This window comes from Syzygium oleosum, unplaced genomic scaffold, assembly GCF_021117445.2.
Source record: "Syzygium oleosum isolate NSW1041296 unplaced genomic scaffold, Sole_v2.1 Sole_v2.01, whole genome shotgun sequence".
Taxonomy (NCBI): Eukaryota; Viridiplantae; Streptophyta; class Magnoliopsida; order Myrtales; family Myrtaceae; genus Syzygium; species Syzygium oleosum.
In genome coordinates, this window is record NW_026607485.1 from 30278219 (window position 1) to 30292140 (window position 13922).

Here is a 13922-nt window from a genome sequence, read left to right on the forward strand (position 1 = left end):
CTCAAGTGAGCACCGTATGAAAATTATGACATTTTGTGGTGTTCTTAAGACCATTATCATGTTTTTTTTATAATTCTTGCATTGTCATGATTTCGAAAGATGTTTTTTTTCCCAAAAGATTACAGTTACTTTCTCAAAAAAAAAAATTGGCTTTTAAAACCAGTATCGTATAAAGCTAAAAGGACAAAGAAAACCGTGTCTAACGAGGCCAAAAAATGAAACGACTATCAATTATAAAGTTGAGCATGCATCGCTAAACAAAATGTTCAAATGATATTGCACACTCATACACTCACAAATTAAGGTTCATGCATGTATTTCACATCTTTTACATGTTTTCGAATCATAAAAACACAGGGTACATGGAGTCGTGACTGGCCGTAGAATGACGAAGAAATTTCACCAATTACGTCTCTCGAAAAATCAAATTTGCATTATAATTTTAGGAAATTAAGATAATTGCATTCAAGGGCTTAATATGGTACCGAAAGTGAATTGTGGGGACACTAACCTTGCCGACACGTAACTAATCCCTCGTACTGCAGTTATTTGGTTTTTGTAAATGACCAGTATCTTCACATGTGCATAGGTGTCCGTGTTGAAATAGCCGTATGAGTTATATTAGAGAAATCTCACATCGGAGAATTGATGTGGTGTAAAGTAGTTAATTATCCAAGTTGACCCATAACTTATTGGCTTAAACTTTTACGTAAAAGTGGATCCAACTGGATTTATTGACGGGCTCAGACTTAGGTTCTCTCATAGCGATCTCCTTGGGTAAAGGTGTCGTGTTTCTGTTGCGTGCTCCTAACAAATGGTATCAGAGTCAATGGTAGATTGGTGGAGCCCTAATCTTCCGATGTTTGATGAATATCTTAAGGAAGGAATATGGTGACCAATGCGGTTTCTGGGTGGTGGGCATTATGGTGTAGCAATGCGGGTTCAATTTGAAGGATGAAGTTGGACGTTAATGGAGAATCAAGTTGAGATATATTGATGCTTGAGGATACCTAAATTAAGGGGAGCACACCGAGAAGATTGTTGAAATGTGTGAGTTGTGTTAATGAAGTCCCATATCAGAAAATTGATATAACGTGAAGCAGTCAATATATCTAAGTTGGCCCATAACTCATTGCCTTAAGCTTTTGAATGAATGGGAATCCAACTGGATATATTGATGGGGTTGAACATGGACTAGGTATCATGCTTCTGTTGCGAGCTCTCAACATTCCAATTAGCCTAGTTTTCTTGTAAAATGGATTGGTGGTGACTCCGTTTCTTATTTCGAAACCCCAAGTTTCTCAAATTTTTCAACATGATGTTTCAAAAGGCCTACTCTTACCTTTCCGATCGTAGGTGCTTCCTCTTAGGTCCCGATATCTAGGAAGGTGCTACATGGATCATCCTGGAGCAGCAATCCATGCTTTGCCCAAGCCATACTATCCCTGTTCACATCGCTCGATCCTTCCGCAATGCCAATTATTCATTCCCGATCCATCCGTTGCCTTGCTCGAGCTTACTCAGCCCGTGCTTCCGATCCATGCCCAGCACGAGTTCGAGGCCACAACCGGTACCGACCCGATGCACGGATACAAGGGTCCTAACACGCGGGGTCAAGCGATCTTTTCACGTTTTGGAGTTAATTAGACTCGTGTGAGAAAACCAAGCACTCTTTAGCGATGGGGCCTGTCAAAGTACCCTTTATCATTCTCTTTGGCAGGGAATTAGAAAGATTGGGCATGAAAGAAAGCAATCGATGAAGGAGCGTCTCCACGTGCGAAAGGCTGGGCAACCCCTTTGAGGACTTTTGCTCACAGAAAGAGAGATGTTCTGTGATCAATTTACGAGGGAAGAGAAAAGGAGTGGGAGGGAAGAGCTCGGAGACGCTCCTCCTCTATCCAGCCACAAAGTTGTCATCCACTATTAGTATATTTTTTCAAGACATGGAGCAGGTGTTGAATAAACAATCATCTTTGCGTTGGGGTTGTGGCATGGGAGTATGTGCTGGGTGGGGGGACTAGAAACTTTGACTCTGATACTTCGCAAGCCCGAGATGGTCAGCATCTTTGACTATTATTATCATGCTTTGCTACACAGCCCCATGCTAAGTAGACTATAGGGGAAAAGGAATATTTTAAGATCAGGACTTTTTTTTTTATATTTTTGGTGTTCGGTTAAGACATAACCTTATTAAAGAAATGGAGATTTCGCTCCTACGAGAACCTCCGCGACCTATCGTCATCCTCATTCTGTAAGGCGATTTCAACGGACGCGTTCCTTATTTTAACGTGCCGGTATCCGTTCATCTCGCACTCTCAATTCCTCCTATATCTTTTTCTTCCTCGAAGATGAAATGCCCACTGGAAATTTTATATCCTGATAATCCCAAGATCCAGATGAGGGTCGAGATTGAGCTTTTTAAGAACCTGCTAAAGTTTTGTGCTTAAGCAAACTATAGGGGGAAAGGAATTTTGAAGAAGATCGACCTTTATAAATCTTTTCAATGACTTTTAACTCTGCTTTTGGTGGATAAATTACAAATTCATAGAATGTTCGACCAACTTCTTGATTGTATAAGAGGTAAGCCAAAGTTCTAATGAATGGTCTAAAATATGTAAAGTACGGTAGAATGTCTAAGAATTTGCCAACCCAAAGGCTTTAAACTAATAGGTGGATGGAGGCTGCTATATATAAAATGTATAGAAACCCTGTAAACAAGTGATGTGAGATATTTTAATATAGAATGTCAATGTGAAATTAATGTGGCATGAACTTAATCTATACACGCAAATAGATTCTTCAACTACCGAGTAAACCCAACTTAATGTCAAACAATTTATTTAGATAGACAGTCTATTTTGAGAGAAAATTACACAGTTATAAATCTATTGTACGAATGTCAATTCAGTCATAAACATTTCAAATTTGTCAATCGAGTCCGAAACCTTTGCGAGAAATTTTAATGTAGTCTTTCCGATCAATTTTCGCTGGAAATCTCTGACGTGGTGGCAAAGGTCTATAACGCGATTGACAAATTTGAAAAGTTTAGGCCTAAATTGATATTTGTATAGCAGGTATAGGATTGATTGGACAATTTCCCTTCTATTTTGATGTGGTATGCTTTTCACGTCTATCGATTTAGTCGGTTTGCTAAGACGGGATCATCCGCACATCATGATAGGTTGCTATCCGCTTGAGAACTTGTGCCCGGTATGAAGTTGTTCTGAGATTATATATCATTTGGGTGCGATGCGTTTCATTGGATTTTCAGATTAAGGGGATCCAAAATTCACCTTTGACTTACTTTACCAAAAAAAAAAATTCACCTTTGACTGGAGGAAACAATGCTAACCGCTACAATCCATTTACTCTCGGGAAAATTATTGACTTGGTTGATTAAAAAAGTCGAAAGAAAATGGATTTCATTCATCTCCACCTATTTTTTCCTTTGGGCAAAAATTTTTGCTCCCTTTGATTTCCATGGTGCACCACCGCCTGTGGTGATCTAAACATAAGTAGCTTGTAAAATGCTAAATGTAGTCTATCAAGATCCTGCTAAAGAGAGATAATCGAGACTCTTCTATGGCTTAAAATTTATGGGTATCAAATTAAATATAGAGAAGTTGTTTGAGATAGCATCCGCATAGCAGTTTCATCTGTGAAAACGAGTGTTATGGCTTCTAAAAGTATTCTTAAGATAGATCAATAGCTGCATCACCTCCAAAGCTGCGTCATATTTTAAGAAGCCGCTTCACCAGTTTTGAGAAGTTGGGATTTTAAAACATATAATAAGTTCCATCACAACATAGGTACAATTCAGCTCAGAGTTACACCAAATGAAAACCGAGGCTATTGCGAGCATGTGATAATCCCCCGATGAATTCCGGACCGACTATCTTCCGCTGGAGACTCTTTGTGGGGTTCCATCAATTGCAAGGGGGTCTTATTAACGAGCGTCGTCGAAACATCTACTGATCATCATGCCCAGTAAGGGAACATTTTGTTCCCGATACATTGACCGTACATATCACGAGGGCAGCCGGTGTACCGGAAATCGCGATATTCCTTTATTCGATTACTTAACAAGTAGCTGGGGGCCGCGAATTAATGGATGTTATGATGCATGAGAACTCCTTTTGTTCCAACGAGTGATCATTCTGATTGCTGGGCTTTTTCGCTCATCTCATCAGTCGTTTTAGATCAATGCGGTCGATGGCTTGGTGGAGACCCGGGCCATTGGTGGGCCTTTTGCTCGTTGTGACTTCACATTGCACTAGAGGAAAGTGGTCTCTGGTTCATCCTCTGTAAGAACTGTCCTTACACAACACAAATCAAACGTATTGAGCACATGAATTTCAATTCTTGTGATTAGTCTCAATCGCATGCTCATGGTACAAGAAATAGGTTGCTACACAACTCGATAAGAATCGAACTTCAACGAACCGAATCAAGTCGGTTCTAGAGAGATCTCCCGCGGATCTGTATGTAAAAGTATTATGATGAGCGGGCTTGGATATAGATTTATGCCCGACCTTTATGTTTGGCGTGAAACTTCAACCTCAAAATATTATTTTACTCTTGATGATATTCCATACACTAAATGGCCAGAAAGATGCCCAATGATCACCTCCACCGTAAACCGCCTTGTTTTGATTTTTTTTTTTCTTGCCAAGAGGGTAACACATGTTGGTGAATTTCTTTAAGGAATGTATTCCCAAGCATCACTAGTGAAAATTTCTTCAACTTATGTCTTTGATCCGAGACGATGGTAATTTTTTTTTTATATCAAGAAAATGCCCTTTTCTCAAATCGGGGTTATCTTGCCGGATGAATTTGGACCAATCCATATAACATTGCGAATTTCCATATTGATTCGACGCTTTATGCGACGCCCCGATCCTAAAAACGAATGGGAGAGGACTTGGGGCTCGATGTATAGGCGCGCTCGCCCCCTCATATGATCATCACCTCGATCGAGTGCCTTAAATATTTCTTTTGAAAGCTTGACTCATCGTGGGGGGGAATGATACGAAAGGTAGTGAGATAAGAATCGACATAGTCTTCGAGTATTAGGTGTTGCTATACCCAATTTACTTATAAAATTATATATATTTATAGGCCGATAAGTCAATTACGGAAGGTTCGTGGGGGAAGTACTTGAATGTTGGGGATCAACGTGGATATGATATCATCGTTGTACCTTTTTGCTTTCTTTTTTGTCTACCGAGTCATCGGGCAACATGCTAAGATGTCGGAATTATCGGTTTTTCCCCCCTCTGAATAATGGACTCCTCGAGGGGAACATTACAAAAACAAAATCCTAAACATATCGTACGGATGCTGATTCGATCCTAAACCTTTTAATTTGATTAATTTAGATTTCAATCTTTTGATGATTTGCCAGTGTAGTCATTCCGGTCAATTTTGGCTCACAATCGCTGACATGGACGCCGGCCATCCTACATAACACGTTTGGCCCCAACGTTGACAATTATTTTTGCGTTTTTTTAAAGATTTTCTGATTTTTTTTTTTTGAATTTTTTCCTTCCTTTCTCTTTTCCTTCTTCCTTTACCAATAGCTGGACCGGCCACGGGCAAGGGTTGACCGCGCTAGCCTTGCCCGAGGCCGGCCAAAAAGAAAAAAAATTTAAAAAAGTTTCAAAAGAAATTATAAATATGCAAAAAAAATTGTCCACAAAAAGAAAGGAAAACAGAGGAAAGAGATAAGAGGAAAGCAAAAAAGGATGAAGCGAAAATTGGGGAAACGACTTCAACCATTGATAAGCTAATGTAAAAATATTTAAGGAGAATAAACTTAGGATTTAAATCTACAATCTAAATTAAGAAGAATCCTTATCCGAAAGGGTTACCAAGAAAATGAAATACCGTAGAATCAACTTAAAGAAAATTTTGCTCATTTTTGCTTATTATTTGTAATAAGACTAAAGAAAGTTATTTGATTTTTTAACTTTAGCACGTAAGACTCTATATGAATCTCAATCTTTGGACCACACCTTTCCCAAATATCGGCTTTTACTCTCATATGAAATGATGGTTTAAATGAACGATACATTATTAGACAGAAATACAAGTGAAAATACAGGATCTCGTCCCTCAAAATTATGGAATACGGATTAATGCCGTCGAAATACAAAACTTTGTGGGGGTTAAACTAATCAATAGAAATATTATGTACAGTAACTGAGAAAAAACAATTCAGTGATGCACCTGATCCATGCAATTATACGGCAAACGAAAGGTAGATCGAGGGACACGAGACCCTACATGGCCCACGTGCAAGAAAACAAATGTATATTCATGCATGATTGCATGGCCGAAACAACACGAGAAACACGTGCTCCCCTTGCCTTTTTCCAAATTTTTTTGGTTCTCTCTTATTACTTTATTGACTTTTAAGTGCCGCTTCGCTTAAGTGTGCGACTGGTGGACGGACGTAGCTCGGACAGCCATAAGTGCACCGACAATCTACAATTTTTGCCTCATAAGATGCACCAAGATCTCATGTGATCCCCAGTAAGACCTTCGAATTGTTGCACTAGTAAACATAAAATCTTATATATATCAGGTAATTTGATCGGATTATATTTTTGTCCATCCTTGATTAGTAAAAACTTCCTCCAATCATGCTTTTGATTAGGAGTGTGCATCAGTCTCGGTCCAACCTAGGAACCGGACTGAATTGGCTGGTTTTGGGTGGTTCTCCAGGGGTTCGGTCCGCTTTTGGTTCCAAAAATTTGGAATCAGAAATAACTGGCCAGATTCCCGATTCCACATAAAGAACTTGATTGATGGACTAGCCAATATTTCTAATTTTCATAATTTTTATTCTGAAACAAACCCTAATTAGCAAATTCTTTGAAATGTCAGAAAACTCTCACTTGTGGAGAATAGAAGAAAAAATAAAAAAAAGAACGGCCGCGCTTTTTCCACTCCTCATTTGGCTTAGACACTCCCATTTTTTGTGTTTTGACCATATTATCATTTATGGGTCTCACCATTTCTAGTACAACTCTACAAATGTGATCTTTTTTTTATTATTTGGATATCGTTTCTTTTTTTACTTGCGGGTTTCACTTTCCTACTTCTTCTTTTGTTTCATGCCTTTGACGTCTTAATTCTTCACTCTTGCAAATTGCCTTTGGCCTCCATTGTCGTCAAAGAAAATAGATTACCTCAACCCTCCTAAGATCAAACAACCATATTAAACATATCCTGTATCATTATTTCCAATAAGTCAATTAATGGAAGCAACAAAGCATCACAAAACTGATGATGAAGAACTTATGGAAACGATAGTGAGAAACTGAACCCAGAAGAAGAAAAAATTTTATAAGACGTAAGTATGCTATAGACCACAAAGCAACTGTGCAATTGATTCACAAACACTGTTTTGATGCACACTATACTCTAAACGCATAATTGAATCACAAAATCAAGAATTTCCATGACCCAAAAGTCAAATTCACTTTTAAGAAAAAATATCAATAAATACTCAATAGATATCGGGATGAGCATGATTCGAGAACATGAAAACTAAAATACAAAAAAATAAGCTTTCGCCAGAACTGTACCTCCGATAGCGAATGAGGAATGTGCGGATTGCTAAAGTAAGTAGTTTTTGGGGGAATGCAGGTGCAGGATAGATTTACCGAAGAAGAAGGAGAAGGAGTGGGAGGCCTAAGAGAATGGCTTGTCAGAGAGAAAATATAGAGACGGTTTGCAAAAGCGAAGAATTGAGACGTGGAAAGAAAGAAGAAAAAAGAAAGTGGGACTCGCAAGGAAAAAGAAGAAGGACCTAATAATTAAAAAAAAATCACTCTTCTAAATTTGTATCAGAAGTGGTAGGTCCCACAAGGAATGATATAGTCAAAACATAAAGAAAATGAGCGTCTAAGCCAAAGGAGGAGTAGAAAAAGCGCGACCAAAAAAAGAATAAGAAATCACCAATTCCAGGATCGACTTTGAAATCGATCAGTTCGGTTCCAAGATCGGGAGGGCCAATTCCCAGTTCAACAAACTGTCAACTGATTCTGCCTAGTCTGATTTCAGGTTCCAGGACGGGAATTGATCTACTTGAAAATCGATCACCTCTGCTTCTGACTGGTTGGTCAAAAGTCATGAATTTTGTACGCGCCCAAACTTAACACGTCCATGTTTATATATATATATATATATACAGTAAAGCGTGCATGCATCGAAGATTACCGTCCGCTAATATCTCCGTCGCAAATCGAGGTTGTGTTTTTCCTCACCCAATTCACGACCGCACATGTCTCCATCGAAAGAAACTTCCAGCCGAAATTCCGTCACTTTCCACTCCCAAGCAACCCCTAAAAAATATCCGGTGGCAAACCGGTCAGCCGGTCAATCCCACCCGCTGCCGTACAGAGACGAGAGACAGCCTCAGCTTAGCTGGCATTTCGATCCTGTTTTAGATACTCCCCCCCCACGACCACACCACACCTCGTGGGCCCCACATAAAATTTTGTCTTTATCCTCCATCGCATTTTCTTCTTCTTCTTCTTCTTCTCTTCTTCTTTTCGCTTTTTTTTTTTTTATCGAAGGAAATGCCGAGTTAAATTAAGGCACCACGAGAACCACGCGAGGATCTCGCGCGCGATCGACCGGGAGGGAGGGAGTTGGTTGGTTGATGGCCGTTGATCGATCGCGAGAACGCGGGAGAGCGCGTGATGCGAAGGGAGGGGGGATCGACCCGGCTTCTTGATTCCTTCTTCCTTTCGTATTTCAAATTCTCTGATGTGTGCCTGAATCAGCAGCGCGGTCTTCTTCTTCTCCTCCTCCTTCTCCTTCCTCTCTCTCTCTCTCGCTCTGACCTTCCGACGTTCGTGGGGGTCTCTTGTTTATTGCCAGAGGGGGAGGGAGAGAGAGAGAGAGAGAGAGAGAGAGAGAGAGAGAGAGAGGAGGGGGAGGCGTGCACATACAAAGACTGACAGAGAGGAAACACGAGACATTGACCATGGACGTCGTCCTTTCTACGTGAGAGCTGACCGAGCGTGTTTTGAGGAATTCCAGTTGGGTCGTGCGAGCCTCTGTCTGTCTGTCTCTCTGCCTCTCTCTCTCTCTCTCTCTGTCGGGTTGTTGTTGATTTCAAGATAATAACAGAAACTCCACAACGAAGGTTAACACCTTTGCACGTCGGGGATCTTTTCTTGATCCATACTACGGGATAACCCAGAAGCAGTTTCTTGGCAGAGAAGCTGTTGCTTTGGCTCCTCCTGATAATTCTCTATATCTCGTTCAGCGTTGGTCCCGTTCCTCCCTTTTTGTTTGGCGAGGAGGCCGATTTGCGCCGGCTTCCGGAGATTTATAGAAGCGGAAGGCGTGCGAAGATCGGCTTGAATTAACTTCGGATCACGCCGAGTCAAATCTGTTCTCGTCTCGCATCCGAGTTCCTCGTTTCTTTCCCGGTATCTCTCCGGATCAGAACTTGGTGGTATGTGTTTCTTTCATACTCTAAAGTATGGGATTTGATCAGAGTTAGGTTCGAGAACCGGGTCTTTTCTTAAAGTTTTGCTTGTGATGATACTTCAAGATTCTTGAGGTTTATAATCTGATGGTAATTCACATTGTGCTGGTGGTAATGGTGATGTTTTTATGTGATAATTCATTGAGCAGTCAAAAACCTAGCGGGAGCTATGGAAGTGACTGTTCTGATCCTTTCAAACCTCAAACATTTTGTCAGATTTGCACGGTATTTGGCTTAATTGGCCTTAGTAATTAGCAATATGATCATTTTGAGAGAATCCTTAATTGGTTCTGCAATTATTAGCTCCTCCACGATCTGTCCTTGATGTCTACCTTAGATGTTTCTCCTCTATAACATTAATCTTCGTTTGATGGTAGACAACGGAATCTATTCATTAATGAATTGGCAATAGGATCTGACATTTACCAATTTCGAATGACAAGCCTTTCTTGTCCATACTGACAAAAGTTTTATGTATGGCGTAAGTGATCGATCCGCTTCCTTAAAAGCTGAAGAAACATAATTGGATAAATTATAGTCTATAGTGCTTGGGTTAGAAATTTGAATGTTAGGTACAGTTTCCCGTGATCATATGCTTACTTAACCGAGGTTAATGTTTGTTGTGCGTCTTGTTGTTTGCTTGTGTAAAGTGACTAAAGCATCTCGAATTTCACCTGGAACTAAAACTAAGCCCGTTTCCATTTGTTTGGCAGAATAATCTGAAACAGATGGGAGGGATCGACACAAACAGCGATGATTCATCGCTCAATGCACGGACTGGTCCACCAGTAGCACCTCCATTACCTGGTCCGGCCCTGACCAAATGTGCCAGGAAGGGATTACAAACGGAGGGAGCGCCTCAAAGAGGCGATTGCTGCATCTCGACAACAGCGATCGATCTGTGGGAGCGACTTTTTGATGAAGGCTATAAAGCAGATGTCCGAATCCACACCGACGATGGTGGTGTCGTCTATGCACATGCTTGTATAATTGTAAGAACTCATCATCCAATCTTGTTCAATTCAAACAGTAAAATCTTCCCAGAAATAACGAGTCAGTCGCCTTCCATCCAACGTTGCTATACTGGAATTTTACTACTCTCTGTCGACAATCTGAAAATTTCTTATTGTGATCATGAAAGTAGAAATTTTCACGTTCTTTTTTAAATGAAACTTTGTGCCATGTATATTTTACCTTTCAGGACAATTTTGGCATGAAGATAATTCACCTTTAAATGATCGTTACTTAAGTTGTGAAATTATCATGTCATGAGAGGGGATCTGATTCTTTTCCCACACGAAAATTGATATCTTGAATGACTGAGGCCACATGGATGTGAAGTGGCGTGACTTTGTACTTCTAAAACTCATCACCAATTGGCTATTCTTTTGCAGAGCATGGCAACTCCAGTAATGAAAGGCATGCTGAAGAAATCAAAAAGAAAGGGTCGTTATCAAGTATTATCGGTCAGCGGAGTTCCTCATGAAGCCGTTCGTGTTTTTGTTCGATTCTTGTATTCATCCTGGTAAATATATCTCCGTTGCTGTTGCTTCAAGAACATTTTAGACTTTCTACTTACGGTCTTCTATTCTAAACATTGCTTGTGTTTCATGTGTAGTTATCAAAACCAAGACATGGCTGAGTTCGTCGTGCCTTTATTGGTGCTCTCACACTCATTCGTGGTTCCTCGGCTCAAGCAAATCTGCGAGCAGCAACTCGAGCAGGGTCTTCTTAACATGGAGAACGTCATTGACATTTTTCAGCTGGCGTTGCTCTGTGATGCTCCTCGTCTGAGCTTCATCTGTCACCGCATGATCGTGAAGAACTTCAAGGATGTGTCAGCCACCGAAGGATGGGCTGCGATGAAGCAGAGTCACCCCTTACTAGAAAAAGAGCTACTAGAGGGCGTCGTCAATGAAGACCATGTAAGCATTGGAACTTATTGTCTGTCATCGCATCATTCTTTTCCCTACTTTTGGTTCTATTAGAAACCAGACCAGAAAGGAAAATTAATTTGAGATTTATTTTTGCAGAGTGCAAAGGAGAGGATCAGAATGAAGAATGAGAGGAAGATCTATTTGCAACTATATGAAGCGATGGAAGCTCTAGTTCATATTTGTAGAGACGGGTGTCGGACGATTGGGCCCCATGACAAAGTCTTCGAGAAGGACCAGCCGCCGTGCGGCTTCGAGGCATGCACAGGCCTAGAATTGCTGATCCGCCACTTTGCGGGCTGCAAGTTACGGGTTCCGGGCGGTTGCATCCACTGCAAGAGAATGTGGCAGCTGTTGGAGCTGCACTCCCGCCTCTGCGCCGATTCAAATGTTTGCCGAGTCCCTTTGTGTAGGTATGTCCCTAACGTGCAATGGTTTTTGTTGTTAACGGAATGACGTGATCCTCTTGCATTTTGGCCAAATTGTGTAGCCACATGTTTTGTTTACACAAACCCTTGTGTTTTACTCGGTTCTGAAAGTGTTGTTTCACTCTAAACTTGCATCTTTTCGATCTAATTAAAGACATTGTAATGTCAATCAAAGTCTTTACTAAATAGAAGTTTCTCCATTTTGTAGGAACTTCAAGGACAGGATCAAGAAACAGAACAAAAAGGACGAGGCCAAGTGGAGAATACTTGCGAGAAAGATCTTGAGGACAAAGACCATCGGGGTATCGCCGTTTTTTACATCGGCATGTGGGAGTTAATTCTGGAAGCAAATTCCGGGATTCTGTGTGATGTCAATCCAAGTGTAATATGTAATGTTTATATGCAATAAGAAGCCTGCATTGAATCTGGTGGTTTTGGATGCATCTTGATTGCTAGAATCATAAGGAAAGAAAAATAGATCGCATTCTCTTATACGTCTCGACCTTTTACGAATCTTGCAAGCTGGACTCGAACAAATTAATAAACTGTCAACACTTCAAAATTTGACACCGATATAAGTCCACATCATAAATGATAGGCTCACATGACCTTAAATACACGTATGTAACGGGTTTGAATGTAAGGAGTTCCAATAGTAATCTCTTCTTGTTCTTGGTTTGTGCCGGGATGATTCATTGTTAGCCCGTTGGGGAATGATGCATACGTCCAGCTTTCTAATCTTCTGAAACTGAGTAGCCGAACTGCTAAACAGCATCCGTATCGAGATAGGAAAGACGGATTACAGCAAACATCGTTCTTCTGGGTCATTTTGCCGGTTTCGGGATTCGAAAGAGTTTTGAGGCAGACAGAACAACATTCATCCACGAGTGCTTGGTCAGTGCGTATCAGGTGCTGAATTAACTCGGATCCGGTTATGTCAGAATTCAATCTAGTACTGCTTCACCATGCATCTTCATGGGATGGAGACCATAGTTTCAAATGCCAATTTCTGCCATGCAACTTGGACAGTGACAAGCGATTTCAGACTTGTTGCTGATAATGACATAGCAGCTACTCCCAGAAACTCTGAGCTCCAAAACGTAGCCATGCGAGAGAGAGAGAGAGAGGAAAATAAAAAGGATGGTGGCATGTTGGAAGCTACTCTCGTATCAGAGCCAGGTTTCGATCCTGGGACCTGTGGGTTATGGGCCCACCACGCTTCCGCTGCGCCACTCTGATTTGTTGAAACTATTTTGTCAAAATTTTATATAAGTAGTGAGGCATTAAACCTTATCCATACTCTTACCACAGTTATTGAATTGTACAGGACATCATTTAAGGACCATGAGCAAGGACCAAGTTGAAGGAATTCCAATTCAGGTCCAATAAATCCTTGAAAGGTCATGCGTCGTATTCATAGTCAAGAACATTTTACGTTAAATCGCAGCTCACTGATAGTAGTGCTCATACGAAACGCTTCTTGTGCTTCCACTTCGCCAACAGATTTCGGCGCTCGGTTCGAATTGCTTTTCTGTCGACTTTTATAGTGCAGAGAGCATGACAAGTTATCTGGAACTTTATATCGAAAACTTTGATTTTCTTGGACAACTCTCTTGATTGATGAGAGAAGAATATGCCATGACCATGGGCTGATTGATTTAGCTGAAGCACTACATAAAAATTGCAAACCCTGTTATTTGTTGACATTGAGAAGATCTCATGTAACTGAAAAGCAAAACTAGAACACCGAGTGCCACCTTTTTTTACGTCTCTCTATTCAGATGCTAAAGCATCAAAGCATACCAAACTCTCAAAATAGTTGCAGATATAGGCTACCAGAAGAACAGCGAGATTGTAATAATAGTATTATAAACCAATGGTCTCTCCTCCGACTAGATTGTGTCTAGAGCTGATTAAACGGGCCGAGAATGGCCGTCGTGCCGATCGATATTAATGCTTCGCGTCATGCCTTACTTGAAATGACATCGAACTACTCATGCGGCTAATGGACATCCTCGGTTCGAGTGATCAACTGAGTCACCCAAGTTCAGT

The 13922-nt window shown here is 40.7% G+C and overlaps 1 protein-coding gene across 1 annotated transcript; it reads left to right on the forward strand.

The window, feature by feature from the left end:
• Positions 1 to 8937: 8937 nt before the first annotated feature.
• LOC115691575 (BTB/POZ and TAZ domain-containing protein 4) lies at positions 8938 to 12313 on the forward strand. Its single transcript, XM_030618257.2, has 6 exons — positions 8938 to 9475; positions 10222 to 10500; positions 10903 to 11033; positions 11127 to 11433; positions 11542 to 11855; positions 12079 to 12313. Exons 2-6 carry the CDS (start codon positions 10237 to 10239, stop codon positions 12206 to 12208), a joined length of 1146 nt encoding a protein of 381 aa, XP_030474117.1. The 5' UTR covers positions 8938 to 9475; positions 10222 to 10236; the 3' UTR covers positions 12209 to 12313.
• The last annotated feature ends 1609 nt before the right edge of the window (positions 12314 to 13922 follow it).